The following is an 11458-nucleotide window of genomic DNA, read 5'->3' on the forward strand; positions in this document are numbered from 1 at the left end:
GCGCAACCGCTGGGCTATGTTCTAATTGCTGCTTATATGCCAATTCACGTTTATTGTCAGTTGAAGCATTTTTTGCTCTCAAGTTTCACCAAATTGCATAATACTAGATTCGCAGTCATATTTTGTTTTGAATCCTTATCAAACTGCCATTTTAGCACTTCTGAGAAACCCATGAACCATCAGGAAACGACGATCCAAGAAGGAATTTCTGTATTTGTTGCCAGTATTTGTTCTTTTGATGGGCTGTTGATGGATAGGTGAAAGGTATGCCTTGAAGGGAGAGAACTGGAGACCTATGTGAAAGTCTTTCTCAGCATATTTCGTACTAGCAGATGCTACAACGCGGATGCGACTTATCCATAAATATTTCGTAACATAGAAGAGATGAGCTGGAGGAGGAGGAGAATGTTGTTTAAGGAAGTATGCGACTTATCCATAAATTACGTATATTTTATATAATGTGATATCGAGATTTGCGCATTTTCTTGGGGAAAATTGGTATTGAAGTACGTTATTGGGGAGAGAAAACAAGAACCATGGTGAACAACTCTCATCGATACATTCGAAGCTTATTCTGAATTGATCACTCTCACATCTATCACATCTCTCAGATATGTCACACACCAGTGTCCACTTTTCCGACATGAATGTCTCCATCAGCAATGAACTTGCCCCAGAACCAATGCTTCTTCCAGACAAGGACCATCTCTTCAATGGGCACATTCTTGGTCTCAGGAAGAAATAGTGCAATGAAGATGGTCATCAGCAGCTCCCACCCAGCAAAGAAGTAGAAGAGACCAAACTTCATGTGGCAAAGCATGGCAAGGAAAAATTGCCCAATGACGAAGGTAAAGAACATGTTGACAGAAACATTGATGGCTTGACCCGCCGGGCGAATCTCCAGAGGGAAAATCTCACTAGGGACCAGCCACCCCATTGGGCCCCATGACCAAGCAAAGGCAGATACGAAGATGCAGACAAAGAGCACCACAAAGAACGCATATTCTTTGGATAGTGTCGCTTCTCCATTGTTCCCAAATTTTATGGCAATCAAAGTCCCCACAATTATCTATGCCACGAAAAGAATAGTGAATCATTTGATCTAGAAATACTAGAACTATATATCTAGAATTACTCATTAATTGTCCGTTACCATAATGATAATGTTTAAGCTATGAGTCAAACTGGGTACACAGAGAAGTGAAAAATAAAATTTTAGCTCTCCATATGTATATATATATGTATACCTGGCTTATGAGCATTTGCGACCCGCCTTCGAGGAAGAGTATTCTTCGACCAAACTTATCGACGGTTGCAATGGAGACAAAAGTTGCAAACATATTAACGAGACCGGTGATTACGGAGGACATAAGGGAGGCATCACTGCCAAACCCAATTGTTTTGAATAGCACCGGGGCATAGAACATGATAACGTTGATGCCGGTCAGTTGCTGGAACAAGGGGATCAAGACGGCCATGGTGAGCTGAGGCCTGTACTTCCTCTTCATTATGTTGGACCAAGGGTGCTGCACGGTCTTGGCCTCTTCACTGGCAGCCACAATGTCCTCATACTCACTTTGGATGTCATCAGTTCCACGAATCCTTTTGAGCATGACCTTTGCCTGCTCATCGTGCCCACGCTCCACTAGGGAGTTGGGGGTGTCAGGAAGGATCAGTGAGCCGATGGTGATGATGGCAGCAGGGACGGCCGCAAGGGCAAGGCTGACTCGCCACCCCCATCCACCACTGATTTGAGCAGTTCCATAATTAATGAGATTAGCAGCTAGGATGCCAATGGTGATCATAAGCTGAAAGCCAATGTTAAGCATCCCACGTAGCTTGGCTGGTGCCATTTCGGAGAGGTAGAGTGGTACAGACTAAGAATTAGAAGAAAAAAAGAAGGCCAGAGTGAATAAGTATAAAGGTTACATGTGTTTTCAGTGTTAAATGGACTTCATGGAATGACACTTTAATTCTGACCTGATTGGCAAATCCTACTCCAATACCAAGTAGAATGCGACCAAGGATGAGCATGAAGACATTCTCAGCTGCACCATTGATGGCGGAACCTGCAAGGAAGGTGATCCCACCACCAAACATGGACCACTTCCTTCCAAACACCCTTGTGACTGTAGATGCAAAGAATGATGCGATCAACGCTGCCAGATAGAGAGAAGATGTGAATGCTGTCAGGAGTTGGCTATCAAACTTGCAGTACTGGTTGGTGCTTACGTCCTCCTTCTCCTTCTTTAATACTGAAGGGAAGAACCTCACCAAGAATGATTCCATCGACGTGACTCCCCCTATCCATGCAAAGTTAAAATGATAAAATTATGACAACATCCCATAAATAGAATGTTTTGCTCAGAATGGATAAGTTGGACAAAGTTAAAGAAGTTTTGGATGTCGAAGATTACCAGAAATCCCAATATCGTATCCAAAGATGAGGCCACCACTAGAGGCTACAAGGCAAGCAAGGAATACGAAGAGTGTCATCTTCCCCGAGTAATCCTTGCTTCCTCCTGTATTCACAATTGCACCTCCCGCCATTTTTTTTTTGAATCCTAAAGCTTCTACTCTACAGCGAGAAACGGAAGTGAAGGAATATGAGGATTTGGCCTCTCGCAGGGAATTAATGGACCTTCAGGTATTTATAGTTGAGCTTGAGATCGGAAATGGTTAGCGGTTTCGGCGGCAGAATCATGGTTTCCGGGATAATTTCATCCACAAGATCGCAAAATCAGGGATCATGAAACATGCTGAACTACTATACTTTTTTTTCCTTTTAGACATTCGAGAAACGGAAGTGAAGGAATATGGGGATTTGGCCTCTCGCAGGGAATTAATGGACCTTCAGGTATTTATAGTTGAGCTTGAGATCGGAAATGGTTCGCGGTTTCGGCGGCAGAATCATGGTTTCCGGGATAATTTCATCCACAAGATCGCAAAATCAGGGATCATGAAACATGCTGAACTACTATACTTTTTTTTCTTTTAGACATTTTAAATTCAAAACCTCCAATACATAAAAACACTAACTTTCAAATTTTAAAAATTAAAATTCAAAAGAATCTCCACGACAGGAGCGGAACGCCGAGAGGAGACCGTCATCAACCACCACACCCGAGGGAGAGGAGCGCAGAGCGGAGAGCATCGTCGACCACCACGTCTTGGAGGAGGAGAGCATCGTCGACCAGCCTAGGGAAGGGAAACGGCTGCCCAAATGATCGGATCTGTCAGGCATCTAAGAGAGGAGAGAAACGCCGAGAAAGGCCGAGACTGGCAACAGACCGGCGACTGCCGAAAGGTCCAGCGAAGAGGAAGAAACAGAGGGTTGGGGGAAGGGGGAGAGAGAAAACAAGAGAGAGGGAGGAAGGGAGGAAGGTGAACCAGCGGGAGAGCGGAAGAGGGAATGACCTCCATCCGGCAACCGTAGGAAGAGAGAGAGAGAGCTGGCCCATCTCAACAGGACCGGCGCAGAGGGAGAAAGAGGGGGACCTGGTCTTCCGCCGTCCGGCGCCCGCCGGAGGGAGAAATCCGCCGATAGGGACCGGAACTCAAAGAGAAGAGAGGGAGGGGGAAGACAGGACAGGGACGGAAAGGGGCCCGGCGCCGACCGTCAGAGGGGCCAACGGCCGCCGGAGGAAAGGAACAGCCGCGATAGCCGCAACAGGCCTCGGTGCCGGAACAGAGAGAGGAGGAGCAGAAGAGATTCAGAGGGAGAGAGTAAACGGGAGAGAGAGAGAGGGGGGGGCGACTGCCGGCCGGCCGTGGTGGATCACAGCACCCGGCCGGAAACGAGAGAGGAAGCGGGGGAGGGAGATAGAGGGAGAGGGAGGTGCCCGACTGCCGGCATCAAAGAGAGAGGGAGAGGTAGGGGGGTGCCAGATGGCTGGCATCAGAGAGAGGGCGAGGGGGGCTTCCGGCGAGAAAAGACGGGCGAAGCTCGGTGAAGGTCCGGCAGCAGCAGAGAGAAGGGGAGGGGCTCATCTCAGGGGGATTTCTAGAACAGCCGGCTTTCCACCGGAGACGTTCTCACCATCGCAGGGAAGCAGTCGGAGGGGAAAGGAAGAGAGGACCGGGGGAAGAGAAGAGAAGAGAGAGGGGAGAGAGGGAGAGAGTTACAGAGGAATAGAGAGAGAGAAGGAGAAGAGAGAGGGGTCCAGCGGCAGGCCGAGGCCGGCCGCCGGAGGGAGAGATCGTCGGAGGAAATCTCTGTGGTGGAAGAGGAGGGAAGCGAAAGTTTTCTAACATTGAGACTCACCTCAAAGTGGTGGTTGATGGGAAGAAATCTTTCTTTCAAAAAAACCCGTCTACAAAAGTTTCAGGGCATTCAGGCACTGTTTTTAATGCTTCCTATCACTTTGTTTCCATGTCACGAGTATGAGATGAGAAACTTTATAACCGGATTGGTTTCATGCAGCCGGCAAGAAACTTCTATAATGAACACTGTATTTTCAAATGCTATTTAATGACGTGAAATATTATCAAAACAGGGCATGGATTTGGAATCCGAACTAGACATACGTCATGATGTACTACTCAACAACAACGTGGAGAAGATATCGATTTGCACTTAAAATCTAATTTTCAACGCAATATAATTTAATTTATATGATAAATTATGATAAATTATATAATATTATCATAATCTTTTTAAATAATGAGAAAATTCGGGCTTCAGTTGTTTAAATTGCTGAATTACTATAATTTAAATAAAAGTCCGAGTTTTCCTCTCTATTTAAAATGATTACGGTAATATTATATAATTTATCATATAAATTAAATTATATTGTGTTGAAAATTAGATTTTAAGTGTAACCCGATATCTTTTCCGCATTATTGAATAGTACACCATAACATATGCCCATTCGGATTCTAAATCCATGCCAATGCACTATTTTGATAATATTTCACTTTGTATATAAAATCATTAAGTAGCACTTGAACATACAGAGTTCATTATTGGATTTCCTCCCTCTTCACACTTTCATTCTCACTTCTTCTTTCTTCTTCTTTTCGTTGAGTCACCGTGAGCTCACAAGGCAGATTGTTTTCTCACTGTTAAAATTAATTATTATACATGCTAACTGCATGAAACAAGTCCGGTTATAAAGTTTCTCATCTCATACTCGTGACATGGAAACAAAGTGATAGAAAGCATTAAAAACAGTGCCTGGATGCTTTGAAACTTTTGCAGGCCTTACGCTAAAGGGTTTTTTAGAAGAAACTTCTTCGTGCATCAGGGGCAGTGTAGAACAGCACGCATCGTCTACGAACCGCACGCATCGTCTGCAATAGTTAATTCATGTATGGATTTAAAATATGATGCATCAAAAAAAAAAAAAAAAATTTATCGATTTCATACGAAAATCAATCATCATGGATGGTTCACATGATTCTACACTGCTTGTGGTGCACAAAAAATTTCTCTTTTTTAAATAAAATTTCTTCCCATCAACCACCACTTTGAGGTTAGTCCCGGTATTAGAAACCAACTACAGAATTTTAATCGCAAGGATATTTATAGATTTATCTTCTCCATAGCAAGTAATTTCAAATACCATGATCCTAAGTAGGAATAATTATTTTGAAATAGACATTTCTAGAAGGCCTATATGAGGATTCATACCTGAAAGAAAAAATATTGGAAGTGGTCATTAGAGAGTGCCTGTGAAGACTTGATAATCTGATGCAGATCAGTATCCATGAGCTCATAAACTAGATATACATCCTTGAAGCTTCTCCTGTTGGCTGGCATCATTATGTCGTTCAAAGCAGCAATATTCTCATGGCGTAGATGCCGAGGGAGCTTCAGCTCCCGCAATGTTCTAGTGCATCCACCCTATTATCAAAGACATTGTGGATCTTCTTTTTATGTTGGAAGCTTGAAATAAGAAATGTTGGAAATGAGAGGTTGAGGCTACGTCCAAAACTGAGAGACTGCATCCAAAACTGATTGCGTTCAAAAACTGGATGAAAAGTTAGTGAAAAGGCATCATAGGCAGTTCCGGACGCAAGGTTCGAAAGTTACTGCCTGGGCATGACACAGGCATCATTTTATGTAGCAAACGACGCCTGTTCGGGATTAATTTAAATTTTCTGATTTTTGAACGTTAAGGATGAGTTTTTTCAGACTAATAAAGATGTCTTTTCAGTTTAAACATGAAAAGAAACATCTTTTGGAATCACACCTCTTGGATTTCTATAAATTAGTGGAGGAATTTCTGGTTTTGTATATTTATTCTACACTTCCTAATTTTCAGAAATTGTCTTCCATTGCTCTCTCTCAAATCACAAAATTACTCTTGTTTACTCTTTCCAAAAAAGTGTGTCGATACCTGCTGGTCGCCGCTATTGTGATTCATCATATCCTGGGGGATTATTGCCTAAACCCGGCAGCAACTAGTGGGGGCAATAGATCCTTACAGAAAGTATTCCTACACACTTTGAATCACACTTTTCTACAGTCATTTGATTGTTTAAGCCCTGCGTTCTCTTATCCCATACATAGACACACTATTTTTGTTCTAACAATTGTAAGGATCTATTGAAATGGAGACTACGTAGGAGTCCGCTTTCAAGGTTTTGAATCAAGATTTCGTCAAGTTGGATAGGTTCGATGGAACCAAATATAATTGCTGGAAGGATAAAATGATGTTCCTACTCACTGCTTTGAAAATATCATATGTGCTCGATCCATATGTGCCTGATGTTCCGGAACCAACACCACAAGATACTGAAGCAACAAAGGTGGCATACAACAAGAGAAAGGAAGATGAAGTGCTGTGCAGAGGCCACATCCTGATCACACTATCCGATCAACTATATGATCTCTTTATTGGAAAAAGCAAATATTAATTGTATTGAAGAAATCTGTAGTACCCGGCCCATGTAAGCCTTTAACCCAGCCCACAAAGCCCAACAAAAAAAAAAAAAAATGAAGAAGACTCCCGCATGGAGTCTTGTTCTTCTCCCGACCAGCTCCTAATTGGAGTTGGAAATCTTATCGGAGGGAGTCAAACTCCTCTCCTCCGGCTCTATTTAATGGGAAGATCTTTCTCCCTTCTTCCCACCAAAGAATCTCAGAGCGAAATGACGAAAATCGTCAGAAATCGCTCATAAAAACCATCACTGTGCTCGCTGTGATTCCTTATCGGAGAGATCATCGGAGCTCGAGGTAAGCATATGGTTCTCTTCCTTTCCTCTCTCTCCCTTCCTTTCCGTGCCAATGTGCATGCTCGCCGGCAACCGGGGTCGCTAGATTTTGTCAAAATAAAAGTTCGATTTTTTTCTAGTTTTTGGGACGCCAGTGGTCACCGCCAGCCACGATTTTGGGTTCTTTTTGATGGCGGTGCGCTCTCCTCCGGCTGCCGGCCATCCTCATGCCGACCGATCGCTGATCGGCCAACCTTATGAGGGGACCTCACAGTCTCCTGTTTCACCCATGGGAGGCCACGGGAAGAAGGAAGAAAAAGAAAAAAAAAGATAAAGAAAAAAGAAAAGAAAAAGAAAAAAAAATATGAGAGAAAGTTTCTCTCTCTTCTCTCTTCCTTTAACCTGAACCATTTCTTTCTCTCTATAGAATATTGAACTCTCTCTACTTTCTCTCTCTAGATTTTTCTCTCTCTAGATTGTTTCTCTCTCTTGATGGATTTCTCTCTCCAAAGTTATCCTTCTAAGATTAGCGTAGTGAAAGGCTTCATTTTGATGATTTTGATCGAGCTTAGTGAAGGATCTGATCTTAAATGGAGTTTTGATTTGAAATTTTTTTAGATTTAATTTTAAATTAGAATTAATATAAAAATATAATTTTTGAATAATAGATACTGAAGAATCTCCTAGAATTTAGTCGATCGGTTCGCTCGGTAGTCTGTAAAGGTAAGTAATGAATCATCTTCTCAAGATATTTCATATTTATTTTGAAAGTAAATATAATTATTCTTAGAATTATACATGATTTATGAAATTATGTTTTAAAAGAAAAGTGATTCTGAAATACTATGGATTATTGATTATGCATATGTTCAGTGAAAATTATTGTATGTTATGATACAAAAGTATTTTGATACAGATCGGATTTATGCTCTTAGCTTAACTATATTTCAGTGGGCTCCACCAATGAAGATTATACATTGGTACTTAGTGGATTCTGCCAGTGAGGGTTGTGCGCTAGTATTTGGTGGATCCTGTCAGTGGAGGTTGTGCGCTAGTATTCAGTGGACCCTGCCAGTGGAGGTTGTGCACTAGTATTTGGTGGATCCCATCAATGAGGATTAAATATTGATCATAGTCGAGGCTGTTGAGTTATGAGTATTTTGATTCGAATCGATTTTATGATTATATTATATGTGAATATTTAAAAAGATTGGATTTGCATTGAATTAGCATGAAATATATTTTTATGTTTATTCATAACATTGTTCTTAAAAATTATATAAATATCTGAAATATCTAGTTGAGATATTTGTTACTTACTGGACTATCTAACTCATTATTTTTTTTTTATTTTTTAAATTCAGATAATTAATTACGAGCGTGAAAAATAATATTGGGATAGAGCTTTTAGAGGCAAGATTTAGCATTGTCAATTTCATTGAACTTAGATCTATTATTTTATTAAAATTTTATTTGATATAAAATATTTGATTTAATTACTTAAATTAAAATTGAATAATAATTATTTGAATTTATTTCACTGTGATGCATTGATATCATGATGAGATGCCTTGCATGCTTATAGAGAGAATTCTTCATAAGTATGCGGCAGTTGCCGCGACCTCTGTCTCGCGATCTCAGGTTGAGGGCGTGACAATTAATATGGTATCAGGGCATAAATGGATAAACTATATGACATATAGAATCAGACATAAGTGTAGATGGGTAAACACTAGGGACATTAGGACAATGATTTATACTGATCATGATCTAATTTAGAAATTTAAATTGACATACGTGTACCAGTGGATTGAATCAGAGTGCGCAATGAAAACATAATGGTTTGAATTCACTACAAAAAATTTAATTTTTTATGATGAAATTTTTTCATCACTAAAAATCATATTTTCGTCGCTAAAAATATTTGCGACGAAATATATCGTTGCTAAAAATTTGTAGAGAAAGCCTCGTAGCAAAAGACCTTAGCGATGAAATGATTTTATTTTGTCGCAAAAAATAGTAAACCTAGACGACGAAGTATACGCTGTATTAGCGACGAAAATATTTTATCACAAGAGCTTAAATTTTCATGGCTAAAATTATAACAAAAAATAATTTCATCGCTAAATATAATGATTAAAAAAAATATTCTCTTATTTTTTGCGATGAAACTTTCCTTTCGTCGTAATTTTTTGTGATGAAAATAAAATTCATCGTAAAACTTAGCGATGGAATTCATCGCAAACAAAATTTGTCGCAAAAATTTTGTCACAATAATTACGACGAAAAAATATTCGTTGCTATAATTGTGATGAAATAAAAATTTTGTCGCGATAATGGCGACGAAAGAAAATTTTCATCGCTATAATGATGATGAAATAAAAAATTCATCGCTATAATTGTGATGAAATAAAAATTTTGTCGCAAAAAAATTAAAATTTTTAGCGACGAAACTATTTTTTCGTCGCAAAAATAGCAACGAAATAAAAAATTTCATTGCAATGTATAATAAAAATTTTACTTTTTTGGGTTCACCATTTTTTTTTGCGACGAAATTAATATTTCGTCGCTAAAATAAATTTTGGATAAAAAATTTAATTTTTATTTTTTTTTTTAAAAAAATCTGCTCAAATACAAATTCTCTGATCAAATATATTTTAAATAAATAATATATTAACATAATAAAAATATTCTAATTCAAAATACCAATTCCAAGTAACAAAAAGTTTCATAACCATTTTTGTCATATACAAAAATATAAGTCCATACACCATTTTAAATTTAAAATAACTACAAACTAGGTATGATCTGACTCGTTGGCCTTGTTCCCTTCTCCAGGTGTCGATCCCTGACCCAATATGTGTCGCGATGGTGGTGCAGAGGCGGCATCATGTGACTGTAGAGGTGCTAACTTAGAAGCATCAATACCGAGCCGTCCCACCATCGCAGCTACTATCCTCTCGAACGTCTGACTACGATTCATCCAGTAACTAATCTGATCTTGCATCACGCTCATGGATGTCCTAACTGCCTCTGGCACTGATGCATCATCAGACCGACCGGATGACGAACTGCGTGATTTTTTGGACTGCATGCTATGATCAGATCCTAGCTGTCGCCCGAGGACGGTATCTAAAATCGTATCATCTGTCATCAAACAAACCTGCTGCAATCCAGTATCACCGTCAGATCCAACCTCCCTCATCGCCTGCTCTCTCAATTCTAACATTTTTTCCTTCACAATAAATCAAATAAAATCATAATTTTTTTTCAAACTCTTTAAAAATATTCAAAATGTAGAGTAATGATACTTACATGACGCTGTCTCGCCTCCTCGGTCATGAACTCGCCACTCTTATTTTGATAGAATTTAGCATAGGCGTCGACTCCAGATAGTCCCTGTTCAAAAAAAAAAAAAAAAAGATATCAAAATAATATAAATATTTAATAAGAAGTTACAAAGTATGATTGTAAATGTAGTTATGTACCATCCTCTTCATTCTCTGTGCAAAAGAGGCACTTCCTTGCGTGTGAATAGAATCAATCTTACTCCTATTCACCTTATTCGCCTCCGATCATCGCTACAAAATACATATAATTATAACCAATAAAGGACATAACAAAATTAAAATAACTTGAAACACTAGACATACCTGAAATGCCTCACTTCCAAAATGCTCACATAACCACCGCCAATCGTCACTAGACCCAGCCCAATTTCTGTATGGCTGGGTCACAGGATCAATCTCCTTCGCCTGCAACTCATTACAGTATTTATGAAGCCTACATCACCGATCTCTGTATCTATTTGCAGCCATTTTGAGAATACATGCCGTCACTTCTTCGTCGGTGCAATCCTCGAAATCAATATTATCCTACACAGTCATCATACCAAAAAGCAAATACATGAAATTACTCATATAATAAAAAATTTATTTATATAATCAAAAATAATATGGATCATGTAATGATATGCAAGACATCCAAATTTAATTCTTACCTTGATATGAGAGACTAGAGCATCACGGTATCGAGGAGCTACATGCTTGAAACTTTCAGCAGCCCACGAAAAATGATTCCACATATACAAATTGATCTCATTTGCGACGATACTAGCCTCTGTGCCAACCAGATGATCTCGAAATATCTGTACCTTCGGCTTTTCATTGTGTGTATGCACATATTTTTCCAAAACAAGACCCCTACTAGGACCACGCATTGCATGTCCATACTGTGTTCCTACATGTAAAAATTAGTGAAATGAATATATATCATGTATCACTAAATGCATATAACAAAA

The 11458-nt window shown here is 39.5% G+C and overlaps 1 protein-coding gene across 1 annotated transcript; it reads right to left on the reverse strand.

The window, feature by feature from the left end:
• Positions 1-402: 402 nt before the first annotated feature.
• On the reverse strand, positions 403-4243 carry LOC105056193 (sugar transport protein MST6-like). Its single transcript, XM_010938305.4, has 4 exons — positions 2418-4243; positions 1981-2303; positions 1248-1877; positions 403-1069 (listed from the first exon to the last, which is right to left on the reverse strand). Exons 1-4 carry the CDS (start codon positions 2548-2550, stop codon positions 617-619), a joined length of 1539 nt encoding a protein of 512 aa, XP_010936607.1. The 5' UTR covers positions 2551-4243; the 3' UTR covers positions 403-616.
• Between the last annotated feature and the right edge of the window lie 7215 nt (positions 4244-11458).

This window comes from Elaeis guineensis, chromosome 13, assembly GCF_000442705.2.
Source record: "Elaeis guineensis isolate ETL-2024a chromosome 13, EG11, whole genome shotgun sequence".
In the NCBI taxonomy this organism is placed as follows: domain Eukaryota; kingdom Viridiplantae; phylum Streptophyta; class Magnoliopsida; order Arecales; family Arecaceae; genus Elaeis; species Elaeis guineensis.